The sequence below is a fragment of the Anguilla anguilla genome, chromosome 11 (genome assembly GCF_013347855.1).
Source record: "Anguilla anguilla isolate fAngAng1 chromosome 11, fAngAng1.pri, whole genome shotgun sequence".
Taxonomy (NCBI): domain Eukaryota; kingdom Metazoa; phylum Chordata; class Actinopteri; order Anguilliformes; family Anguillidae; genus Anguilla; species Anguilla anguilla.
This window is the reverse complement of record NC_049211.1, coordinates 9,213,424-9,240,203: the sequence shown is the minus strand read 5'-3', so window position 1 is coordinate 9,240,203 and position 26,780 is coordinate 9,213,424. Positions and strand designations below refer to the sequence as shown.

The 26,780-nt window shown below is 39.4% G+C and overlaps 3 protein-coding genes across 4 annotated transcripts in view; 2 read left to right on the top strand and 1 right to left on the bottom strand.

Moving 5' to 3' along the window:
* Positions 1 to 26,012, top strand: part of LOC118207572 (coiled-coil domain-containing protein 27-like) — a 44,068-nt gene extending 18,056 nt beyond the window's left edge. The window contains exons 2-11 of the mRNA XM_035381305.1: positions 15,796 to 15,941; positions 16,822 to 16,985; positions 17,506 to 17,667; positions 18,588 to 18,800; positions 19,034 to 19,175; positions 19,315 to 19,445; positions 19,818 to 19,895; positions 21,131 to 21,343; positions 23,653 to 23,757; positions 23,921 to 26,012. Of these exons, the coding sequence (XP_035237196.1) occupies positions 15,911 to 15,941; positions 16,822 to 16,985; positions 17,506 to 17,667; positions 18,588 to 18,800; positions 19,034 to 19,175; positions 19,315 to 19,445; positions 19,818 to 19,895; positions 21,131 to 21,343; positions 23,653 to 23,757; positions 23,921 to 24,043 (1,362 nt within the window). The 5' untranslated portion in view covers positions 15,796 to 15,910 and the 3' untranslated portion in view covers positions 24,044 to 26,012. The remainder of the gene's footprint in view (positions 1 to 15,795; positions 15,942 to 16,821; positions 16,986 to 17,505; positions 17,668 to 18,587; positions 18,801 to 19,033; positions 19,176 to 19,314; positions 19,446 to 19,817; positions 19,896 to 21,130; positions 21,344 to 23,652; positions 23,758 to 23,920) is intronic.
* Positions 1 to 26,780, bottom strand: part of LOC118207564 (tumor necrosis factor receptor superfamily member 14-like) — a 135,103-nt gene that overhangs the window by 86,648 nt on the left and 21,675 nt on the right. Inside the window, exons 1-5 of one of the 2 annotated variants that reach the window (XR_004761404.1) lie at positions 11,645 to 11,824; positions 11,320 to 11,468; positions 10,912 to 10,937; positions 10,689 to 10,746; positions 9,704 to 10,096 (exon numbers count right to left, since the gene is read on the bottom strand). Coding sequence is in view for 1 of the 2 variants with exons in the window: in XM_035381290.1 (XP_035237181.1) it covers positions 10,689 to 10,719 (31 nt within the window). In the remaining variant the exon portion in view is untranslated. The other variant, XM_035381290.1, reaches the window with a different exon arrangement.
* Positions 1,441 to 7,804, top strand: LOC118207571 (tumor necrosis factor receptor superfamily member 14-like). The gene is made up of 11 exons (XM_035381304.1): positions 1,441 to 1,859; positions 2,743 to 2,838; positions 2,930 to 2,985; positions 3,558 to 3,651; positions 3,808 to 3,933; positions 4,142 to 4,327; positions 4,573 to 4,663; positions 4,816 to 4,967; positions 5,348 to 5,367; positions 5,551 to 5,608; positions 6,104 to 7,804. The coding sequence occupies exons 3-11, from the start codon at positions 2,956 to 2,958 to the stop codon at positions 6,283 to 6,285; spliced, it is 939 nt and encodes a 312-aa protein (XP_035237195.1). The 5' UTR covers positions 1,441 to 1,859; positions 2,743 to 2,838; positions 2,930 to 2,955; the 3' UTR covers positions 6,286 to 7,804.

The following is a 26,780-nucleotide window of genomic DNA, read 5'->3' as shown; positions in this document are numbered from 1 at the left end:
TGCACTGTTTATTGAAATGGGAGAAATGCCCATATGCTTAAGGCATATTAAGTTGGGGCTGCAGTACTAGGTAAAACTAAGTGGATCCAATCAAACCCTCCCAGCTAGGTGTCTTTTACAAGGGTCATGGGATTCTGGTGGCAAGATCAAAAACAAACTATTTTTCGACAGTAAATCAGTGGGCCAGAAAACTGAGAATGGAGCAGGAAAGCATAGCAAATCATATGAGATGGTTACCTGTACCTTTTTGGTTCATGCAAGAGCTGGACATTGATCTTACCTTTTTACAAGAAAAGGACAATAGTGTGATAGTTCAAAATAGAGCATTATCTTAACAGAGTAATGGGATCCTTATTTGAAAATTTTCACAGGTGGTTCTAGGGACCCAGAGAGTGGGAAAGCAGGATTTGGGATGTATGTGGATCAGCTTGATTTGGGATCTAGGACCGATCAGCGTACCACAAATGGAAGTTCTGTCTTCGCAACAGAACTATTGGCAATTCTTTGGGCTTTGTGGTGGACAGAGGACATAAGACCAAATAATGTTCTCATTTGTTCTGACTCAGCAGCTGCTCTGATGGCTTTAAGTGGAGGTAAATCAAAAGCTCGGCTTGACCTTATTAATGAGATCTTATCTGTTCTGTTTAGAATTGGGAAGACTGGCTGTGAAGTCAAGTTTTGCTGGGTTCCTGGGAATGATGGAGTTGAGGGAAATTAAATAGCTGATTCTATAGCAAAGGCAAGTCTAAAGAAAGGAGAAATAGATGTAAATATACCCCTGGGAAGAGTGGAACTTAGAGAAAAAAATCAAGGAGCGTGTTGAAAGAGAATGGCAGGGATTGTAGGAAAAGGAAACCAAAGGAAGGCATTATTTTTCTCTTCATCCTCAGATTAAAAAAGCTAGTTATTGTTCTGGAAACCGAAGAGATTCTATTAAAATTTGCAGACTGAGACTCGGACACTGCGGGTTAAATCAGTACTTGCGGAGGGCAGTAATACGTCTAGTAGCGTCCACACTGCCAAAATCCAAGAAGAAGAAGAAGAAGAACAACCGCCGCCTCCGCCTCACCTCGCCTCCCTCTTCCCAAGAGACCTTTATCCTATGATCTGAATAGGCTTTTTTGCTTAGGAAGGTTCCTAACTGAGTGAAATGACCAGAAGTATCTTAAGTGCCAGCCATGATAAGAGCTGTTCGAATTCTCTAAATGCTAAGGAAAGGTGCTTCAATGCTTTCTTTCTTATCTCCATTAGCATCGGGGACACTGGGCCGTCCTTTACGAAAGGAAAGGAGATTATGCCGTCCCACAATTCCTTACAGCAGCAGCATTTAAATGTTTATATAGCCTGCATGAAACAATACGTTAAGAACGCACGGGCGAAGTATCTAAGATGCGCTTTTAGTAGTCCATCTTCGGAGCATTGTAGTTTCACCACGGCAGACCAAAATGCCTACAGTAAAAATCCATGGAATCCATTGCATGAATATCTGGAACGGTATTCTTCAAGAATATATTGGACATTGCATAAAGCAGTTAGCTTATACTATTTCATTGAATTTTAAAGAAGCACCATCTTTAGAATTGAATGACCATTTTGGAGGATTTTGACATCCCATAATTCAAAAATTGCTCCAGTAAAAATGCACAGAATCCATTACATTAATACTTGGGAAAGCACTCTTGAAGAATGTATTAGAGTTGACAAACAGTGGACACGGGATCTAAACACGGGATGCGTCGCGAGGAACGGTCATGTGCTCAGCGTGCTGACCGCTATTAACTTGGACTGTGATTTAGGCTTGGCTACTTTCAAATACAGATTCCAAGGACAAATTGGTTCTCGACGTGCTCGTGAGTCAAGTAAGGCTTAAATTCTGTTTGATTACTTATGAGAAAATGTCATAATTAAAATGGATTATAAAATAGTGGCAGTTATTTTTTTACACGGGTGAAACGCTTAGAACGATTCAAATATTCTCTGTTCTGTTCGCTAATGACATTGTTTTGTAGTCTGTACGCTTGGCAAATGTTTACTGTAAGACAGAATTTTAATTATAATTTTGTTATTTATTAGACCATGAAATCGTGTGTATTTATGGTTATAAGTATATTAGAAGACGTGATTAAAAACGGGTAAATAAGATCAAACGGGGGATTTCCAGTCAGCTTTCGTGTTCATTTCTGCTCTGTATCGAATGGCGTATAAATAACACATGAACAAGTAAAATACACTTACTAAAAAGTAACTATCGTAACTCTGTTATTACTTTTTAACCCTTTCATAGCTTCATGAGTTGTTCCGAAATCCAAATAACATGACCAATGTATAGACCGCTCACGTTGTATTATTTCTGCATGGTTCGAAAATTAGAATTTACTTCCCGAACTGAGGAGTTCAGGACTTTTAGCGATATAATAAAAATGTTGTGAACGGGAGTACTCTCAGGCCACTGGGGGTCCATTCTGTCATCACTTGGGTCACTCCCATAATATGTTTGCCCATGGTTGGAACTGAAAGGTTACTGAAATTTAACTCAAATAAAAGAAAAGGCCACGTCATTCTATAATTTCTGTTAATGTGCATTTCAGGTTTTGTTTATTTTTGAATCCACTGAGCTCTAAAAGAAAAAAATCTGTATATAAGTTACCTTTTTAGTTATGTTGCAAGCTCTCTTGTAAAGTACTGCTGATAGAATGCAGAAATTCAACTAAAATTAGGATTATGTAACGTTAATCTTCCTAGGCTGAATCAGGGAAACCAGGACCTCCACAAAGGGAAGAAATCTGACCATAATTTCGTGAATTACGACAGACGGACATCTATCAAGCTCACAGTAAAGTATTAAGTGATAAACTCATATAGAGTGCATTTTACACTACATGTGACCATCTTGGAGTTAAATTAACACTGTCTATTTTATTGTGCACAGGAATATGCTTTCAGAAGGAATTCGGTATGTGGCATTTTAAAGTCCCTTTATGGATGGTAAGAGATTAAAGTTTTGCCTCATTACCTTATTTAGTACAGCTTTGGTGCTTGTTAGGACAAGTACATTCTCATACTTTGCTGTTTCTGACTTCTGTCTTCTGCTTCCTGCTTTCAGTTTTTGTTTGAATGTCAAATAATATAATTCACTCCCTTATCACAATCATAAGGTAACATTTGTCATAGTCATGTCACAGATATATCTTCCTGCCACCTGCCAATTCATTTTTGTCCCCTGTAGGCAAGGCTGGATTAAGACCACAGGGGGCCCCTGGGTGCTGAAGCTCTAAAGCTCCCCACCCTCCCTCTCAGACACCTCTACCACTGACATTTCAACTGCCACCACACACACACATACAGAAACACATTCATAAAAGGATTCAGTTAAATTGTCAAATTGCAAAACTTTACAAGTAGTGTTAATGGCAGGATAACGAGCTACTGGCTTCAGTACAAAAAAAAGTCACAAAAATCATTAAAATTTCATTTAAGATTGGGTAATAAGGAGACAGTGGAGGAGAATTCACCAGACTTTGCTTCCAGTGTAATTTGTACTATTGCTTATGCTTCAGGCATATCTATTGCTCCTGTTCTGTGGCCTCGCCTATTCCTGTGGAAGTGCAGAATATGAAAATAATGGAGAGTGCTGTCCAATGTGCACACCTGGTAAGTCACCATCTTTTATCGGAATAAAGCTTCTAATGCAGTAGATGTTGGCTTGCAGGGGTTAAAAAGTGAAGGTGCTCTTTATTTTGTCGTCATTGAAATGTCATTTCAAATGGGTACATTTGTGGCTTTGTTTTGTGTCTTTCTTCTGATTAGGGACACGTGTTTATAAACACTGCACAGAGTACACTAGCACCTCCTGTGTACCGTGCATTCAAAAATCATTCGTCGATGTGCCCAGCGGTCTGTCTCATTGTTTGCCTTGCATAGTGTGTGACCAAGGTGAGAAAAGATTCATATTCAACTAATGTGTTCATAACATGGCCATTTGTAACTTGCTTCACTGTATTTTGAATAATATATATTTCTTATTAGAGTTAAAATTTAACATTCTGTTTTGACTGCAGAACTCATCATTCAGTGTTGAACAGGTCTGTTACCGAAATACTCAATGTGTTAATATGGGTCTTCATTCGCCGTTCCTCCACAGCCATGGGTTTAAAAACAGAGAGAGAGTGCACCCCCACCTCTGACACAGTGTGTGGGCCTCTGGATCACCACTACTGCACTAAGACTGATAATAAGGGGTGCAGCTTTGCGCAGAAACACACCATCTGCAGGCCTGGACAATTCATCATACACAACGGTTGGATTGCATTAATATCTTTAAGAGACAGTTGAATTTTTTATATTCCAGTGTATGTTTTTGATTGGTAGATTCCCTTACAACAGCCATATTTGTCACAATAACATTCAGTAAAACTGAAATAGTATTGAAAAACTCCACAAAGTGAACTATTCCTTTTTTTATCCGTGTCAGTTTCATAAAATTAACTCACTTAACTGCACAGTCTACGTTTCTGAAAACTTTTTTTGAGATTTTTAAAGTTTTGACATACCTTCCAATATATATTTGCACAGGAACAACATTGACTAATACCGAATGTGGATACTGTCCTGATAAAACTTTTTCAAATAAATCCTTTTCTGCGTACTGCAAACCACACACACAGTAAGTTTCCTGCATTTATTCTCAAATAACTTCGTTTTCCAGATGAGTAAATCAGACCAAAAAGGAGTTGTTACTCATATTTATGTATTGATAAAAAAAACCTTGAGGTTTATGTGAGATTTGGACTTTTATTATAATTATTTTTGTGACAGTTGCCAGTCCCTGGGACTTCAGGAAATTACAGCAGGAACAAACACATCGGACAGTGAATGTGGACCAAGAAATATTCCTGTTTCCATCATTATTGTGCCTGTGCTACTTGTATCAGTATCAGTTGTCATTTTAACAATCATTTTCATTTTAAGTAAGTCTCTCCCTTTATCTGGTAAGACTTTGAATTGTATTTTTAATAAACTAAATGTAAATGGTGATACAGTTTAAATAGCAGTTTAACGTTGGCTGTACCTATATTTTGTGAATTGCAATCCTTGTATTTATATGTATACTTGTATTTAATAATTAATCAGGGAATTCAAAAAGGAAAGGTAATGTGCCATGGCAAATTTTTGGAAAAAATGCAAATGCGTTACTCCACTGGTTGATTCGTTATATTCAATGTTAAAGAATTAAACAAGAAAATAAAAAAGGAAAGGTAATGTAACATTGTAATGTAACAAGTTATTTAAAAAAAAATGTAATGTAGGTATCAAGTAATTAAATAACGAACCAATATTTTGCTTTCAGAGAGGAAAAAGAAGAACAGGGTACGTGAGAAGCTTTTTACATCATGTGCCTACTTTTTCAAATATCTTTCGAGAGCAGAATTTCATTTGCTATAATGTTAATTTGTTTAATTAATTCAGGAGTCACTCCTGGGGCTATGAAATGACCTCTACACTTTTATGGTTAATACTGTGTTTACAAAGATAAAATCTCCACTTTGCTAGGCAACAGATCAGGCAGAAAGAAAAAGAATGAACTGGACAGACCAGCTGGAGGTTGAAGGTAAGGGAGCACATGACTATGGGGGAAAATTATAAAAACTGATTTAAAAAAAATACTATTAGATGGGATGTGTGCAGCTAGTACTGCCTCTGATATGTTAAAACCATTTTGATTCTGTACATTTTAATGAAGGGTGGGCCCAGTTAATACGTTTTACCAATTAAACACAATTATGAGGATGAATTCTAAAAGGAAAAAACACGTTGGAACGTGAATGTGCACCACGATATTCTCATGGTTACTGTGCTGCTTGTATTAGAAGTATCAGTTGTCATTTTAACAACAATTTTCAGTTTAAGTCTCCTCGTCTGCCTGATTAGACTTTTAAAACTTTATTTTAAATAAACAATTAAAGGGTGATGCTGTTTAAACAGTAGTTTTTTTATGTGAACAGAAGTCTTCATATTTATACCCGCACAGCACCCCACAGCCCTCAAATAGCATTGTAAAGCCTAACAATGGAGAGTCCAGTTATTGAGAATCCTATACTTCCAGTGGCAGGAGTCCACGAGAATCACGCAGCAGATGGTGGTGCTGGCCCTCTCCCTGGTGGACAGCATGACAATGGGACCCCAAAGCCGAAAGATAGGGTTCAGTCTGACTACAGCACACGGTCTAATGCACTCGTGTGTTGTTGGAGACCATTATTATGGGAACCTTCAATGCAAACACAGTGAGAGAAGAAGTGAGGTTGGCGGAGCTTGCACACTGTGCCGAAGAAAGGGGAGTGGAGATCCTGGGAGTCCAGGAGCACAGGAGAGTACATGCTGATGATCCGATCGTCAACTCGTCAGAGCAAGACCTTAAAGTGAGGAAGGCGCTCACATGGAAAGCTCTGAACGGCATGGCAAGTGTGTGGAAATCCACACACTTGGTAATATTTTGAAGAATGAACATATTACCATCAAGGATCTGTATGGGGGGTTACCAAGGGTGAGTGAGAAAATAGCATCCAGGAGAATGAGTCTGGCCGGTCACTGCCAGAGACACCGGGAGCTCCCAGCCAGCAAACTGGTGCTGTAGGAGCCAACACACGGGCATTGATCACGAGGGCATCCCACAACAACGTACGTGGACGTACTAAAGGAAGATGCACGGCCGGAAAGTCAGCCAGATGCATGGAGGATCGAGATGACTGGAAACGCCGCTGGAGGGCTTGTCTGAGGACGACCTAGATAGATATACAAGCGATATGAGTGGTTAACATATTAAAGAATTAAACAAGAAAATCAAAAAGGAACAGTAATGCAATGTTACATCTTATGTTGTTACACAATGTGAAATAATGAACAGGGGAGAACAGCTGCACGATGAAGGTAAGGGTACGCATGACTCCATAGGGAGACAACAAGGACTGATAAAAAATAATATTAGATGGGCTGTGTGCAGTTAGGCTACTGTGTGCATGGAGTTGTTCTTACATGTTAAAACCATTTCGATTGTTTTCTTAATATATGTACATTTTAATGAGGGGTGGGGGTTCAGTTAATGTGTTTTTTCACCAATGAAATACCACAGTGAAGATCCATCCGTCAATTATCTAATGCGATTATTGCTATCTGGGGGTACTGGGGTGGGGGATTATGAGTGATGGTTTGAAAGGTCAGGACATCACGTGACAATTTCTACTCATCCTACCAACTTGGTGTTGCGCTACAAAACAGGAAGCTGACCATGCTCTGAAAGGGGAGGGAAAATGAAATAGACAATGAGCTTCTGAATACACAGGGCAGAGCTGTGGTTCAAAGTCCTGACCCTTGCCTACACTGCAGTCAACAGGACAGCCCCCACCCAATTACAGGACATGATTCAGTCCTACACGCCAGCTCGACCACTCCACTCTGCTGCAGAAGCGTGACTTCGACCCCCTGCCATGCGAGTGAATGATTCTCGCTCGTCCCTACCATGGAGTTTCTCCACCCTAGCCCCCCAGTGTGGGAATGAACTCCCTGTTTCTCTACGGACCACTCAGACATTGCCCATCTTCCGCCCTACCCTGCAGGGCACTACCAATCTAGGAGCACTCTTATCACTTATATCCTTCCACTTTGTTCCTGTAGCACTTTCATATTACATGTACCTCCATCCTGCACTTATACTGCACTTGTATCCTTATCTTGATATTGAATATTGTACCTTATCGGACCTGTGTTTAGTAGTTGTTCCTATGACCTTCGGTATGTACTTATTGTACGTCGTTTTGGATAAAAGTGTCTGCCAAATAAATGTAATGTGATGTGAATTCCACCAAAAGTACCACTGTCATGTCATATTACTGTGTGTATAACTTAAGGGTCGGACACTCTGTTTACTCCAATGCAGATTTTTTATCTCCAATGTTTTGGCAGCAAGTTGGCTTCGTTAGGGTTTTAGCACTGCAGTTCTCACACATAGATATAAGTTAGTGACAAATTAGGTGCACCTGTGAGACAGACAATTAAGATCACGTGGTGTTTAAACATGAACCTAGAGTTGTGAAAGAACACACAATCAATTCAATTATTGCCTCTTTTCAAAAACAAGCATTACAAAAATAGACATTCAATGTTTTTAGGATCTATTCAATAGGAATTCATTCATAAGAATCACTAACTTACACATAATATGCATTTTATATTCTGCGCATACATTTGGACAACAGCAGGCACCTCAATAGAGCATAAAAAGAAGACTGAACCAGGTTACATACTAGGCAAAAAAGTCATCACGATAAATTTCAAGCAATCATCCCATAGGAAACCACAACCCTTTAATTCCTATCTTTTTTAAAGGAGTAATTAAAAATTTTTTTTTTTTTTTTTAATGCAGGGCTATTTGGATTTTTTTTTTTTTTTAAAGATGTTTTTTTTAAATCATTTAAATTTTACAGTGAATTTATCCAATAGTAATATTACCTACAGAGTATAGTCCTTGCAGGGCTGTATATTATATCATATAAAAACAAAAGAAATTTGAATATTGCATCAAGAAAATTGCTTTACGTCAGGGCTGCCCAAACCTGGTCCTGGAGATTTACTGCATTGTAGGTTTTCACTCCAACCCTACCAAAGCACACCTCATTCAATAGCTAGAGATCTCGTTGAGCCGCTAATTAGTAGAATCAGGTGTGGCAAATGTGTGATGCTGCTGGGATGAGGATCAGCACCTCCAAGACTGTGGCCATGATCCTCTCCTGGAAAAACATGGCTTGTCCCCTTCAAGTGAGGGGGAGCAACTACCTCAGGTGGAGGAGTTAAAGTATCTTGAGGTCTTGTTTATGAGTGAAGTGAAAGGTATCGGGAGATTGACTGCCATCTAGGTACAGCAGCCGCAGTAATGCAAGCTTTCTATCAGATGGTGGTGGTGAAGAAGGAGCTGAGCCAAAAGGCAAAGCCTCTACATTTATTGAGAGCTACATTTATTTGTGGGTCAGCTACATTTATTTGTGGATCAGTTACGTTTATTTCTTTATTTCTTTAGACAGTAATACCCCCATAGTCACTGGTGTGATGTCATTGTGATGTCAATATGACTATCAACAGATCTTTTCACTGTCTATTTTTGCTGAGAACCGCGCACCTCACGCGTGAAAAATAGGCTCCACACAGAAACTCTAGATGACGCGCCGCTGCAGCGAGGCTCGAGCCGCGCCTCAGACGCGCGTCTCACGCAGGCTGTGTGGCTGCTCTAACCTGCTAACATGGGCGCCGAAATGAAAAGCAAGAGGTTCCGCGACCATCACACACATGATGAGATAAGCGGTGTGTACCCGTCTGTAGGACCCTGGGAACATATGTTTGAGAGGATATATAAAACAGTTACAGTTGTTGGTAACCCGTTATATAGGTGTATTTTGCGTTGTAATTCTTTCCCAATGTTTTTTTAATATAATAAAATGTGAATTTAATGGTCAGATATACTAATGTGCACAAGTATGCTGGTATTCAGCTATTATTGACTAGCCAGCAAATGGTTGTATATTTAATAAGCCCATTCACCAATTAGATAAGGTTAAATTAAAAAGATTTGTGAATTGACAATAAAAAGATATTCTCTTAAAAAGATATGTGAATTGATAATAAGACGTCATGGATAATAAGAGTTAATGACACCAACTTTTGTCTTTTTGCTCCAATGAACTCAATTCAGTTCAGTTCAATTTTATTTGTAAAGTGCAGGTATAAAAACAGAAAAATGTACATAAACAGTGCATGAATGTCGATCACAAGATAAAACTGAAGCTGGGCAAGGATAACTCTGTTCATGAGGAGAGACGAGTTGGAAGGCCAATGGGTGATAATGCCAGGCAGGTAACAGGTATGGAGTAGGAGCTGAACCAACTGCATCTGGAGGAGGGTGCTCCATCGTTGGCTGCCACTCTGGGGCAGTATAACTTTCAGCTCAAAACAAGAGTTCTCTGTTGTCCATCCTGAATTGACATATTGCTTCCCTTACAGTAAGTCTGTCATATGAAGTCCTCTGCCAGCAGTGTTCTTCACCTTATAGATACTTGATACACACAAAAAAGAAGAATTCTATAAAAGCAGTGGAACATCAACTGAACTATAGCAGACAGCAATTTCTTTAGTGCTGAGTCAATAATTAAACATTTTACTTGTGTCAAGAATTGGGTTTTGAATTATTTATCACTTAAACATTTACACAGTAAGCATTTAATACGAGTTAATCTTTTCCAAAATGTTAAGTGTCAATCTTTAATTTTTTTCATATTAGAAATACCACATTTGATAACTTTTCACACTGGCATTTTTTGGAGCAATATCTATTCAATGAATTTACATTTTATAATTGCTCCTCTATGTGCTATTTTCCACTGGTGGTGTTGGGTATGTCAATCATGCTGGGAATGCACAAGATCGCACAGGTGCCAAGTCTTTGGTTTGTGATACAAAATATGTACAGAAAAAATCTAAAATTAAAACAGAATCAAAATGGTTTTACCATATCAGAGCAAGTCCATGCAGACTGTATCAGGGGCAGTTAGTTCAGGTGACAGCGGCAGTACTAGCTGCATACAGCCCATCTAATAGTGTTTTTATCAGTCTTTGTTATTTCCCCATAAAGTCATGTGCTCCCTTACCTTCATCCTGTGGCTGGCCTGTCCTGGTCATTCTTTCTCCTTCTGCCGGATCGGTTGGCTAGCAAATTGGAGATTTTATCTCAGTAAATACAGTATTAACCATAAAAGCCCCAGGAGTGACTCCTGAATTAATTAAATAAATTAACCTTATAGCAAATGAAATTCTGCTATAGAAAGATATTTGAAAAGTTAGACACATGATGTAAAAAAGCTTCTCACGTACCATGTGCTTCTTTCTCTTCTTCCACTCTGAAAGCAAAATAATGGATCATTATTTAATTACTTGATAACATTTAAAATTGTTCTGAATAACTTAAAAATGTAACATTACATTACCTTTCCTTTATTATTTTCTTGTTTAATCATTTAACATTGAATATAACCAATCAACCAATGGAGTACTGAATTAGCATTTTTTTTTTCTCAAAAATTTACCGTGGTAAATATTTGATTTTGATTACATTACTTTTGATTTCTGAATTGCCCGATTAATTATTCAATATTTAATATGCTAACCACTCATATCTATTGTATAAATTCAAGGATTTCAATTCAGACAATACTGCATCACCATTTACAAGTTTATTAAAAATAAAATTCAAAGTCTTACCAGATAGAGGGAGAAACTTACTTAAAATGACTGTCAATATGACAACTGATACTAATACTAAAAGTAGCAATATCACAATAACGATGGAAACAGGACTATTTCTTGATCCACATTCATTGTCCAATGTGTTTGTTCCTGCTGTAATTTCCTGAAGTCCCAAGGACTGGCAACTGTCGCAAAAATAAATATAATATAAGTAAATATAATAAAAGTCGAAATATCACATAAACCTCAGGGTTATATTTAGTATTAATGCACACATAACAATGTTCTGTTTTGCTTTACCCCAGTTTGATTTACTCATCTGGAAAATTATGTAATTTGGGAACCAATGCAGGAAACTTACTCTGTGTGTGGTCTGCAGTATGCAGAAAAGAATTCATTTGAAAAGGTTTTATCAGGACAGTCTCCACATTCGATATTAGTCAATGTTGTTCCTGTGAAAATATATACGGGAAGGTATGTCAAGACATCAAAAATCTCAAAAGACGTTTTCAGAAACGTAGACTTTGAGTTAAGCAAGTTTAATTTTTTCGAGTTTTTCGATACTATTTCAGTTTTAGTGTATGTTCTTGATTGGCCCAGACAACTTATGTCTGCGATGAAGCATACTCTATATGCCTACAGAAGTTTTTGGTGATCTCCCAGTATTGTGACAAATATATCTACTTCCTCTGGGTGACCCACCAGCTTCACAATGGCTGTTGTCGGGACATCCGCCAATCAAAAACATACACTAACCCTGGAATATAAAAAAAACTCTCAACTGTCCCTTCAAGATATTAATGCAATCCAACCGTTGTGTAGGATGAATTGTCCAGGCCTGCAGATGGTGTGTTTCTGCGCAAAGCTGCACCCCTTATTATCAGTCTTAGTGCAGTAGTGGTGATCCAGAGGCTCACACACTGTGTCAGAGGTGGGGGTGCACTCTCTCTCTGTTTTTAAACCCAAGTCTGTGGAGGAATGGTGAATAAAGACCCATATTGACACATTATTTGAGTATTTCGATAACAGACCTGTTCATCATTCACCATCAAGTCAAAACAGCATATTGAATTTTAATTACTGTAAGAAATCTTTTATATATTATTATTAAAAAGACAGTCAAGCATGTTGCAAATGGCCATGTCATGAATGAACACATTAGTTGAATATGAATCTTTTCTCACCTGGCACACACACTGTACAAGAAAAACAATGAGATAGACCGTTGGGCATGGCGCTGAATGATTTTTGAATGCACGGTATACAGGAGGTGCTAGTGTACTCCGTGCAGTGTTTATAAACATGTGTCCCTAATCAGAAAAAAGACACAAAACAAAGCCAAAATGCACCCATTTGAAATGACATTTCAATGATGACAAAATAAAGAGCACCTTCACTTTTTAACCCCTGCAAGCCAACATCTACTGCATTAGAAGCTTTATTCTGATAAAAGATGGTGACTTACCAGGTGTGCACATTGGACAGCACTCTCCATTAATTTCATATTCTGCACTTCCACAGGAATATGCGAGGCCACAGAACAGGAGCAATAGATATGCCTGAAGCATAAGCAATAGTACAAATTACACTGGAAGCAAAGTCTGGTGCATTCTCCTCCACTGTCTCCTTATTACCCAATCCTTACCCAAATTTTAATGATCTTTTTTTGTACTGAAGCCAGTAGCTCATTATCCCGCCATTAACACTACTGGTAAAGTTTTTGTAGTTTGACAGTTTAACTGAATCCTTTTTTGTATGTGTTTCTGTATGTGTGTGGTGGCAGTTGAAATGTCAGTGGTAGAGGTGTGTGAGAGAGAGGGTGGGGAGCTTTAGAGCTTCAGCACCCAGGGGCCCACAGCCTTGCCTACAGGGGACAAAAATGAATTGCCAGGTGGCAGGAAGATATCTGTGACATGACTATGACAAATGTTACCTCATGATTGTGATAAGGGAGTGTATTATATTGTTATTTGACATTCAAACAAAAGCTGAAACAGGGAACAGAAGACAGAAGTCAGAAACAGGAAAGTGTGAGAATGTCCTAACAGAAGCACCAAAGCTATTTTAAATAAGGTAGTGAGACAAAACTTTAATCTCTTACCATCCATATAGGGACTTTAAAATGCCACATATCTAATTTCCTCTGCAAAGCATATTCCTGTGCACAATAAAATAGACAGCGTTAATTTAACTCCAAGAGGGTCACATGTACAGAGTAAAATGCACTTTATCAGAGTTTAACACTTAATACTTTACTGTGAGCTTGATAGATGTCCATCTGTCGTAATACACAAAATTATGGTCAGATTTCTTCCCTTTGTGGAGGTCCTGGTTTCCGTGATCCAGCCTGGTAAAAAACAAAAAAACATGTTAAATAATCCTCATTTTAATTTCATTTTTGCATTCTCTCTGCAGTCTTTTACAGGAGAGGTTGCAACATAACTAAAAAGGTAACTTACACATTTCTATTTAAAAAGGTAACTGCTTTTAGGACTTATTCCATTCAAAAGTTAACAGAAACAGAGTTGTACACATAAGGGTAGATACTATAGAATGACATTCTGTTAAAAAAAAAAATATATATATTAATTCCAGGAACCCCTTAGTTCCAACCATGGGAAAACATGTTGTAGTGACCCAAGTGAGGACTGAATGGACCCCCAGTGACCTGAACGTGCTGAACTTTGTCTCTGGAACCGCTTGCCCTTTTTTGATCATATAACTACAATTCCGTAACTCCTGAAGGATAATATAACAGGCGAGAGGTCTATATTGTTCATGTTATTTGGAACAACATATGAAGCTATGAAATGATAAAAATTATTATAACAGATATAATAGTAATGATTTTACTTGCTCATTTGTTAATTACTATTCACCATTTCATACAGAATAGGATGCCACACTCCCACAGAGCAAAATTCAACTGAAAGTGAAAGTAGCCTAGACTGGAATTCCCCCAAACCTACTTTAAACATTCAATTGAACAAATAATATTAAAAATCTATTTTATGGGTTATTGCTATTGGGTTGTGCTAGTTAGGCTATACCATAAGGTCTCGTAGAATTGCGATCAGTAAATAGTAACAACACGCACTTGCTTCGTGTGAGGTTTGATCACCACTGCAGTGAAATTAAGAAGTTATTAGAATAGAATAGAATAGAATAGAAATTAAGAGTCAACCGAGACTGTAGAAAAACAACAACCGCGCGCACCACTTCAGTTAATTTGATCATACATTACAGATATTTTTATCACGTTTTTTTTTTACCTGTCCTATCGGACAGCTTGAAGAGCCATTCCACGTGTCCGATCATAAAGTTAATGTCGAGCTCTGCATAACCTAATAAACCAGACTAAATTTAAGACTTTAAGACTTTACTTTAAGACCAGCGCGTTCATTGAGAACCATTTGTCCTTGGAATCTGTACTTAGTTTGAAACTAACCTAGCTATATCACAGTCCAAATGTCTTCTGCGTTAGGTTAAAGGCTTTTATACTTCTGCGTAGGCGTTGTGGAAAGCGCATAGTTTGCTCAGAGCGAGAGCGCTCTATGACGCTGTGGAAATGGGATCATGGGATGCATAGCCTACATAAATTTTCATGCTTGAGTAATCCAGGAGCTCCGAAGGCTGTTTTCAGTGTTAGTCTAACTCGAAGGTTCCTTTACCAAAGGGTAAGCAATTAATATAAATAAAATATATATTTATGTTTCCTAAAAATGTACAAAAAATGTATATTTTGAAAATAATGCAGCCTGTGTTGTAATTATAGCCGACAGTCCATTAATAAACGAGCACAAAATCTAACAGAACTTTTCCGAAATAATCCGATATGACATCTGTTACTTAGCAACGCTGACAACAAAGTAGAATTGTTGGTTCAGGCTCTTCTAGTTCTGCATTCAGTTAAAACCGCCGCTTGTTTGGTAGCCTACTTTGACGGTATATTCGTCCCGTTCAAACTAAATTTCCAGTCAAATGCTTTTTGGGAGTCATTTTAAAATTCCTTCTACAGGTAGGTGTACACAGCTTATTTACTAGATGAATAAGCATTTATATATATATATATATATATATATATATATATATATATATATATATATGTAGCTGCAAATGAAATCTAAAAGTATTTTTGCATGTAAATTGTTGGTTTCATAATTTCAGCCAGTTGCCAGACCAAAAATATTGACAGTGCATTTAATGTTCATTATACTTTTTCTTTCCTTTTTTTTTTCTTTTCTTTTTTTGCTGTGAACCGCTAGGCTGTTCGATATGCATTTAGTTATGAAATAGGCAATGTGATTATCAATGGAAGCACTGCTTGTAGATGACGGATATCTGCATACACATTTTGATGTGTTGTTCTTTACATGCTAGATAGTATTGAATAATATTTCCTCTGTACAGGGCCAGTCAATACTCATGAATAGTCCTGGAGCAGAAAATCACTGGATGTGTAAATGTTGCAGTTGCAGCTACATGCACTTATTTGGTGCTTTCTACACGCAGGGAAACTCTTTTTAGGGGCAATGATGGCAGCTATGCCGGAGAAGACCCCATTCGGAAGGCCAAAGTCAGCCCACTGGAGTGGAGTGAAAACTCAAAGCTTGCAGTCACAGACACCATGCTGGGCCCTGTCAAACTCACACAGCAAGGTGACCAAAGTTATGCCTGAGTATTATAGTGGATAAGGAACTGGGCTTGTAACTTAAAGGCTGCAGGTTTGATTCCCAGTTAAGAACCGGTTGTAGTACCCTTCAGCAAGGTACCTAGGGTATAAGTTCTTAAGTATATATCCAGCTTTATCAATGGATGTCATAAAGCAAAAAAAGTTGTGTAAATTGCTTTGGATGAGCAACTTCTATATGCCAGTAATGGAATATTAATATTTTTCCACACTGTAGCGAGACTCTGTGTCCTCAATGACAATGGATCCACAGGGCTGTCGAAATGAGCAGAACCACTTGCCTTGCGCAGACAGTCAGTGTCCAAAGTGTCCCAACACTTCAACCAAACATCTCAAAACCAGTAAGTCTCCACTCTTCAAGATGTTTACTTACATATAGCTGATCTCCAAATATCAGTTGTAATCTTATCTTCTGTGTCATTTGTTTAATGGGACAATCAGAGCATGATCTCACAAGCTTAATAAGATAATAACATTAAAGCATTGAGGTGATTGGGAGATAATTACATATGCTGTGTTTAAAGAAACCACCCAGAGCAAGACAAACCCAAAAGCCTGTGTTTTTAGGAAACCTGTAACTATTTCAACAATTATTATTAATGTTCCTGAAATTAACCAGAGTGTACAATCAAACCTCCTTCAAATATGCACAGTTGAATAATCATAATCAACTCATAAAAAAATATGAAGCAGACACAGATTGTCATTAGCCTTTTATTTGAAAATTCCGTGTTCAGAGTTGTATCAAGGGTGTAAAATGCTGAAAACTATTACCAATATTATTACCAATTTGTCCCCTTTTTATTTAATGTGTGCTGCATAGGATATTGATCAATGTTGCATTTAAGTCTGCAGGTGTTTGCCTTCTCAAAAGGACATTGGAAGTTTTTCCTGTTTGAATGAAGAAGGAATCAGAGGGACTGAAGAGATAAGGCCCAGCTCTGCCCACCATGCTGTGGCCAATGGCACAGGAGGCGAGTTGCCATGGTACCTGACTGTAATACACGAAAAGGTGAGAGAGAACACCTGTGTGGCTGAATCCTGGTACTGACGGTTTTGGAAAAGGTCTAATGTTCTTTTTCCATTCATTTACCATCCATTTACAAGGCTTATGATCATAACCATTTGATTACGGACACTGTGCTGTGTTAATGTGTTTATATGTTACAGAATACTTCCTTCGTTGTCGATCAGTGGATGATGTTTTTTTTTAGAATATATTGGCATTGTAGCAATGAAGCAAATTTTCTTATTCAATTTAAGCCTAATTTAGTTGAAGGCAAATAATTGTGGGCGTGAACTTTGCATTCTAATTTGTGCCCAATGTTTTTTTATGTAAAGAAATGTGAATTTAACGGGTAGGAAATGCTGATATAGACATACAGTATATACTGTATATGCTGCATTTCAGCTATTAGTGACTAGCCAGTGAATGCATATCTAGACAAACCCATTCAATTGGATAAGGTTAAATCTGATATGTTGTGGAAAGGGTTTATGCTTTCTCTACTCTACTTTCTCTTTCGTAACAGGAGCAGTGTTTGTTAAAGCTCAGCGAGGAGGTCAGTCGCCTGTCAGAGTTTGAGCGGCAGTGCTGCAGGAAAGATAATGAGATATCAGTGCTCAAGGAGAAGCTGACAGAAGTCACAGATCAACTGTGTCTTGCTCACGATGATGAAGCAGTCAAAGCCCAGGTAAATCTGCTCAATGGGACAGGAGTCTCTGTGGGTCCATTGTAGTGTGCCTTCAGTTTTTGGAGAACAGCTCCGTATTGACATGGTTTCCAGAGTACCATACTAACACGAGTTTAGCAGCGTATTGTCTGTTATGCATTAAAGAATTCCCAATGAGGAATAAGATTTTAATCAAGCTCATATCTTGGTGCTGAAGCTAATAGATTACCAGCATTCCTTTAGAATTGACCTTTTGGTATGAATTGTGATTCGTCTTCAAGCTTACTTATGTACTCATTCCATGGTTCCTCCATGTTGGTTTTCACTCTTGCTCTGATTCCCGTTTTTGTTCTGAGAAACAAACTTTGTCAGAGTTCATCAGAGTTCCCTAAAGGTCTGATGTTCTTTGCATGTGACCTTTGCCTAATGAAAGGGCCTTTTCTCACTTCCATACCATACCAAACTGTACTGTGCTGTGAAACAGTGCCCACGGATTCTGGGCGTGTTGCCATTGCCAGAAGAAGCATACTGTGTATAGTTCTTGCAACTAAATTTTGCTACTCCTCCAGAGAGGTACCAAAAAATGGTGTTGCTTGTAGGGCTGTAGTCGCGATTGGTAAATGTCCCGTGAATCCAAGCAAACCAATAGTCGTTTTTAAATATCCGGTAGCTACAAATGAGTTGAAAATTTGTAAGAAATGAATTTAGGACAGCCTTACCAAACTAAACTATAAATATGGCTTGACTTGATCACCAATAAGTCAGCATTTGTTTGCAACAGCATGTTGCAACCCTGTAGGCTATGATATGGCCAATAATGTTAGAGCTGCCACAAAAACAAACATGGAAGTCACAGAAGCCAGTCACTATTAAACCTGCACCCAGACGACCATCTTGTGTTAATGTGCTTCTTGCTGACTTTGTGTCATCTGCACCGGTAGGCAGAGCTGATCCTGAGCTTGAGTAAGGAGATCCAGCGCCTGCACAGGGTGGAGGAGGAGGAGGCCCTGGAGAAGGGTCAGTTAATCACAGAGCTAAGGGAGGACATCCAGAGGATGGAACAGCCCAGCTCTCAGTGTGCTACTGGGGTCTCCACAGGGCGGGGCACACAGTCAGCTCACTTTAAGATGCAACAAGAAGCACCTCAGAACACGGTAAAGAGAACACCAGCCGCAGATTTTTATTCATCTCATACGTTCAGAAAGATTTTGGCAAGGAATTTAATTTTAAATTGCAATGTTACATTTGAAAACTGGGAAGACGACTGAGAAACTGTTCACTACTAAATGTGTTTTAGATATGTACCTTTTATAGCAAAATACATTCAATACTGAACATATTCCAAAATGAAGGTTTTAATGGGAGCCTTTTTGTCTTTTTTGTGCAGTGCCCCGATTCAGAACCAGAGAATGTTGGGAACTTGGTGTCACTGGCTGAGCACAAAAGAGAGCAAGACGAATGTGAGATGACGAAAAAGGCCCTCATGCAAGAGTTGGAGGATACCAAAAATAACTACATGATCTCCACTGGTATGTGTAGCATGGGTCACTTAAAAAAGCAGGTTCTACTCTGCTTTGCTTTCTCAGATCCTGCCATGCCCCACTGCTAACCCCAAGGCGGGCTAACTGCAACAAAGTGTTGCTGAGCTTCTTTGTTTCTCCTCTCCAGGTACGGTCTGTTCTCTGAGGCGAGCCCTGTCAATCAAAGACGGCGAGCTGGCTGCAGCCAGGGCCCAGGTGGAGGAGCTAAACCAGGAGCTGAGGGACAGGATGGCACAGCTACAGGCCATGTCCAGAAAGGTACAGACATTACATAACGTGTATTTGGCAGTAGCTTTTATCCAAAGCGACGCACAATAAGTGCATACCGAAGGTCAGTGGAACAACTGTAAAACACAGGTCTGATAAGGTACAATACTCATTTTGTAACAGTTATTCATAGCCGTGAGCGCATTAAGTCCAGTTCACACCGTAAACATTGCTCTGACCTAACCTATGCTAAGTCAAACTAGGAGGTATGACAAGCTACGACATCAAAGCGGGGTCAAGGGGGAGAACAGCCATTTACATCAGGTCGTATTTACATCAGTACTACTCCATTCGGTGATGATTCCATGGAAGTAGGGGATTCACAGAAATGGACTCTCCTCACTCATCCGGCTTTCTTTTCAGTTTTCTTGTCTACGGGAGGGAAAGGCCAACGCGGAACTTATTGCAGCACTGGAGACCGAAAATTATGCTCTGCGGCAGGTATGGAATACATGTGCATTTTACATGTACGTGCGCCCATTCTGTATTGCGGAAGAATCTAGAATTTCTATTCTGCTTCTCTGTATGTCAAACCAAGACACAGACATTCTGTCAAGATATGCTACCGAAACGATAGAAACGATAACATTTCTGTGCATTACTTCCCTAAACACTATCTCATTAGGGCAGGCTTCCTGTTTTGTTCTCTACCAAATAGATAAGGTGCAAGAATGTTCTTTACTACAAGGAAGTGACCAAGAATAAGCGGCTATAGATAATCGATGGATAAATGGTATGTTTTTCAGTAAGTTTCTAGTTATGTAAGACTATTTCTCCTGGTCTCCCCCATTACTTATATAATTCAAATACAATATAATTTTATTTCATTTTTTATCTGTGTGCCACTGTGTCACTGTCATCAATTTAAGTTGCGGATCTTAAATCCGTCCATTGTGGATCTTAAAGAGAATGGTAACCATGTTGACTGAAATATCTCTGCACTCTCTCTGAAGGGATGGAGGTAATGGTGAAGCAGATGATTTCTGTGATTATTTAGCTTTTTTTTGTACATGCGTCCTTCCAAAGCTCTCACCTTTAGACCAGTGACTTATCCACAGCTACAGAGCAGTACAGTACAGCAGAGCTAGCACCAGTTGGAGGAGATGACTTTCTCTCACTGACAACAATTGTTTGCCTGTGGCACCTGCGACATTGTTGGGAGGAACCAATGTGAAACCGCAGGCAAGCGGTAACCTAAGTAACCATAGATGAAGTAAACCCACCTCACCCCTCACAGGACAAAGGAAATTGTGTATTGCCATGACCGACTCACGCACCGAGTCACCTAATGATGTCACTGTGATGTGAATAGCTACAGGGCCCAGCAAGCACCATTTAATGACTGAGCCACTCGGGAGCTTGTGTATTTTGTGTCTTGATAAGATGTGAATTGGTAGCCTATTTTTTTTGTTACTTTCTTTGAAAGCTTTGCCACAGATCTGAAAACACATTGTTGCTGTGGTCGCTTTATTTTAAAGCATCCAAGCCTGACTGAAAAGCGGCCTTTAACCGCACCGTTGGTTTATTTTAGGCTTCCTGACTCAAAGAACAGAAAGCCTGCGGGTCTCTTTGTCTTTCTGTTCAGTTGTTTTTACCCTCCTTAAGTTACCTGAGGCTGTTTACAGAGACACTGTCAGTTGCGTTGCCATGGTAACTGCTCATCTCTGATTGGGCAGCTGACAGCACAGCTGAAGGAGGAGGTGTCGCAGAAGGGCCAGGAGGCGGCCGGGGTCACGGGCGAGCTGCGGCGGCTGCAGACGGACCTGGCGAAGGAAAGGGCTGCTCAGGCTCAGCTGGAGAGGCAGGCCCAGGCCAATCAGGACATTATCACCGCCCTTCACCTGCAGCACAACAGAGCCAAAGTGTCCCTGGAGCAGGTGCAGACCAGGGTACGCCTCGCATGTGCGTGTGCATGCGTTCCGGGGCACTGCTCGGCTGCGAGCCGCGTCCTGGGCTAAGCTCCGTTTCAGTCCTACTTACAGCAAGGTCGCAGCACGGAACATGCAGTTGTTGCGCTTGTGCACCTCATCTCCAAACACCTCGACAAACCTACAACATATGCCAGAGCTCTTTCCCTGGGCTTTTCATCTGCATTTAACACAATTCAACTTGATTTACTCCTGTCCTAAATGATTCAGTTACAGTTCAATCAAAACCTCATTTACTGGTACAACTCTTTTCTCATAAACAGAATACAGCTAGTAAAGGTAAATGACACACTTCTCAGATCAGGACTAATGTTGGAGCACCTCAAGGCTGCATTAGCTCACCTGTGTTGTTTACATTGTACACCGTGGATTGCACCACCAGTGTGCCCAACCGGTTTATTTTAAAATACTCTGATGATTCCACCTTACTATCCCTGCTGACTAACAGCGATGACCCCAGACTGTACCAGTGTAATGTTGACTGGCTAATTGAATGGTGTGACAACAATGCTTTTATTATCAACAGTAATAAGAGATTCCTCCTGATTGTCAGCTGCCTCCAGTGACAATTCACAACATAGGAATTAAACAAGTCCCCTCATACAAATACCTGGGTGTTATGAAAGATGCCAACCATCTTGGACTCATTTGTAGGAAGATACAGCAGCGCATTTACTTTCTTCGTAGACTCAGATCTTTTGGAGCCAGTAGCCATATTATTTTTCTGTTTTTTAAATCAGTCATCCAGAGTGTCATACGGTGGCTCTGAAGTGCAAAACACAAAAACAAAAAGAAAACGTAAAAACGAAAACTTTCGGCCCTGAGGTGCAGATGCAACGTACAAAAACATAAACATAAACATGGGGTGACATAGCTCAGGAGGTAAGACCGATTGTCTGGCAGTTGGAGGGTTGCCGGTTCAAACCCCGCCCTGGGCGTGTCGAAGTGTCCTTGAGCAAGACACCTAACCCCTAACTGCTCTGGTGAATGAGAGGCATCAATTGTAAAGCGCTTTGGATAAAAGCGCTATATAAGTGCAGTCCATTTAAACATGCAGCCCTGAAGTGCAAAACACTAAGGCGCAGATGCAACACACAAGAACAAAAACTAGTAGCCCCGAAGTGCAAAACATGCTTGTTTTTGCATGCTTTTGCATTTGTGATTTGCACCTCAGGGCCACTCCTTTTTGCTTTTGTATGTTGCATTTGCACTCCAGGGCTGAAAGTTTTGTTTTTGCATTTTCTTTTTGTATTTGTGTTTTGCACTTCAGGGCTGCACATTTTTGTTTTTGTATGTTGCATCTGCACCTCAGGACCACTCCTTTTTTGTTTCTGTATGTTGCATCTGCACCTCAAGGCTGAAAGTTTTTGTTCTTTCGTTTTCTCTTTGTTTTTGTGTTTTGCACTTCAGAGCCACCGTCGTGTCATGCTGTACTGCAGTACGGCCCGGCTCAGCAGTCTATCTGTGAAACTTTAAACTATATAATCAAATCCAAATTAGTGCGAAGATTATTGGCCAACTTGTGATACACTCCTTTCAAGTAACTCACAACAAGAGCATGGTCAGACTTGCTAACAGTATCTCTTCAGACTCCTCGCATGTTTTAAACGGAGAATACCAACTTCTCCCCTCTAATAGGCGTTTCAGAGTCCCTCAATTTAAACGCAACAGGCTGAAGAATTCTTTTATACATCAGTCTATCCTGTTGCTAAACCAAAACCAGTGTGCTGCTAATTGAGATCTGAATCCAGAGGATATAATGTGATATGTATGTTTGTCATGACTGTTTGATGTGCTATGTACGTCTATGATGAGTGTCATATGTGTAACTGTATGTTTAATCTGCATGTAATCTCTTGAACGGAACTTCCTAAGGATGCAAAATGAATTTCAGTGCAGACTGACAACAAAGTTGTATCGTATCGTAAACGACCTCTTTAGTGCACAGAGCTCAAATGCATCAGTCCAGCGATGGCTCTCTCCGGATAGTTCTGACACAGTTGGTTGACTTCTGATCCATATGGTATTGTTGCATAGTTCCTCCTATCTCAGATGGTGTCTTTGAAAGCTCAGCTTCGGTGAGATGACTCAAAGTTAATGCATGCATGTCTAACCAACGCACTCACATAGATCAACTTAGCCAAGGCTTTAAATCAACCACTGTATCACAGTAATGTGTGTCAGTGATGCCAGATTACATGACTCTCTGTCTGGATGTTTCCAGGGCTAAGTCGTACTGTTAAAGTACTTTGCTCTTTTGTTTTCTTAAGTGTGAAAGGCTGCGGGCGAAGATCATTCAGGCTGCCTATTCTGCTCCTGGTGCTAAACAACCCCAGGCTGAAATCACTGATGCTGCCCTTCTTCAGACCATGCAGGTAGAACACTGTCCATTCAGGGTTAAATCCCATCACTCCTCCTTTACATGGAGCTGATTTACATGCTCGTCATCTACCCACCAAAAGCACAATGACTCGTGTTACTGTGCAGTGCAGCAAGGTTTTCAAAGGTCAAATATCCCGTGGTTTCTCTTTCCCCCAGAAAATAATCGACGATCGGACAGCGTTCCACCAAAGACTGCAACAGAAAGGAGAGAAAATGGCTCCCCTCACAACAGCCGAGACACACAGCGTAAAAACCACACCCGCCTCAGATAAGAACTGAAACCGACATGTGGCAGAGAGGGAAGTTGTTGCCATATTCTGCTGAATACAGCGGCTGTAGCATTCTGTCGCGTCATCCAGTATTCCTCACAACGCTGTACCTCTGAAATCTCTTGTTCTAAAATCATGTTTTTTTTTTGCTAGAAGTTACCTAAAAATGGTAAGTGGAATGTAGATTCAGTCGAGCTCAAGTGTTTCTTTAAATCATGATGTAGACCATTAGGTAGACTGAGCAATTAATTATAGAATACACTACATTAAGATCAATTGGTTAGAATTGATTATTTTCAGAAGGGTAGGGTAAATTGTATAATTTTAACACTTGTATTGAACCAATTTATGAAATGTGGTAACATTCTCTGGCTATTAATCATACTTTTTTACACTTATAAACATTGAATTTTATAGACTGCACATATTGACATTCAGTATGAATTGCAATACACCGAGTCAGGAGAATATGTCCTGTATTTCATATTTAGATAGCATATTTATTACTTTAACTCTTGCAACTGTACACCAGTGAGAACAGAGTTACTGGTAGTTCAGTTTTTTTAGCCAGGTCTCCTGGGATGTAAAAATAACTAAAACTTCAGACCTTCTTTTGTCCAGATTCAAACTGCAGATCCAAACTATCCATTTATCAACTAATTAGCATCAACATTATACTTCAGTGCTTGGTACCCAAAAAGTCATGGCAGAGAATAAAAAAGCATCTTCAAGCAGTGTTTCGTATTCCTTGCCCAGTGAATTATATTTTATGCCAACTTACAACATTAAGACAGGCTTGTATTACAGTACATAAGCAGCCAGGTCCGATTCAGAATCAGTACCAGGAGTGGGTCTGTCTCTTCTAGAGAGAAAAGCCATTTAATAAGTGTTCATTTAAACAGAATCTTTTAATTTGTGTAAAATATGGAGAGTAATGGGAAATGTTTTACAGCCTAGTTTTTTATGCATAATACAGGAAACAAATGGAATTATTTTACATGACATCAATAATTGGAAAAATAATACAACATTCTACTTCTTTCTGTTGAACAATTATAAATCGCTCATTCTTATATTCTTCTCCAAGGCATTTCTGTGACAACTTAGCTGCACGCATGCATGTATGAATGTGGAAAACATCTCCAGCGATGAGGTCCCACCTTATGACTTAAAATGCACATGACACAACACAACATCACATGTAGCATGAATTCCACAGTCATTTCTCCTGGCCGCTTCAGCCACAGGTCAGCCCTCTGTTTCACAGCCAGAATACAACATTGCCTGCTTTTAAATCACACGACTGTCACACACCCAGGGGTCGTCATCTCTCCTCATGTTCCAGCATCATGAGTCCAGCAGCCAGGCATGATGGGAAAACCCAGTGCGAGTTAAGAAGCCTTCTGAGCCCTTTCCTCTACATACAGCTGCATCTGAAGAAAGAACACATTCCATTTATTAAACACATTAAAACTGTGTACGCCTTTTTAAATGCCAATTCTGAATGTCAGTTACACAAAAGATATTAAAATATTTCCCAAAAATGTAAACCATGACAGTTGCTATTCTAAACATATGATTATGAGAGACAGGCTTATTGACGGTGTAAAATCTCTGAGGAGTAGTGGAGCAGAGTATTTAGTGATCTGGGCTGGTTACTCCAGTTGTAGTTCCAACTCCCAGGTGGGGCACTGCTATTTTACCCTTAAACCTGAATTAATCCAGTAAATATACAGTGGTAGATACAGTTTGAATGTAGAATAATGTAAGCTGTGTAAGTTCTGCATTTGAGCAATGCTAAATGCCTAAAATGTAAAATGTCATGTCAGTGTGAAAAGCCTCACTTTTACGATGTCTGATGTCATTGTTTTTAGCGGAATGAGTCTGGGCTCCCGCATGTGCACCTCCTGTTCATCTGCAACTATCCAGGGAAAATCCTAGGAAAAGAGTTTGGCAATTAAAGTCTGCATGAAGATCAATGTGAAAAGCCACAGAATTGGTTCCTGACGTTCTGTCAGGCACTATAATGAGCAGAGCAGGTAAAAAGTGTCATGGCTTGTTTTTCCTAAATTGGCAGAAAGAAACCAAGAAGCACAGAAAACTTGGAATCTATTGAATGGGTTTCATGTCAGCACACGTCCATTATATGAAACCACCCACCTTGATGACTTGAATCTTTTCCATGTTGCGTGTGGCTGCTTATTTATTTATTTTTTTTCCATATTATCGAATGGCCAATGTGCTATGGCCTACTTCATTGGCTGACAGTGATGTCATTGGCTTACTGCCTATATATACCTTTTTTATCTGTCATGTGGTCATTTCCCTGATGAAGACCCTGTTGGGTTGAAACGTTTCCTTGCTTTTTTTTAGTCAATAAAGTATTGGGAGCTGTAATCCAGTGTGCGTATATCCATTTTCTTTTAATCTTCACATGTACTTTTATCCTGCACCTGGCTAAATACTGGTTGGATGTGCACACATCTACTCTACTGTACTAACAAAAGTAACCATAGCCATATTTAAGGCACTGTATAAATAAATCTTAAATTTGAAGAAGTTCACTCACAATTACATTAAATTAAATATCAAAATAAATTGAAAATATTAACTGAGCTACACATGCAAAGGTGTTTGTGTATTTTTAATGTAAGAACCTGGAATTACGAGATGATAAACAAACTGTTTTCAGCAAATCCAATATATTATTGAGCAACACTTTCCCAGGTATTCATGCAATAGAATCC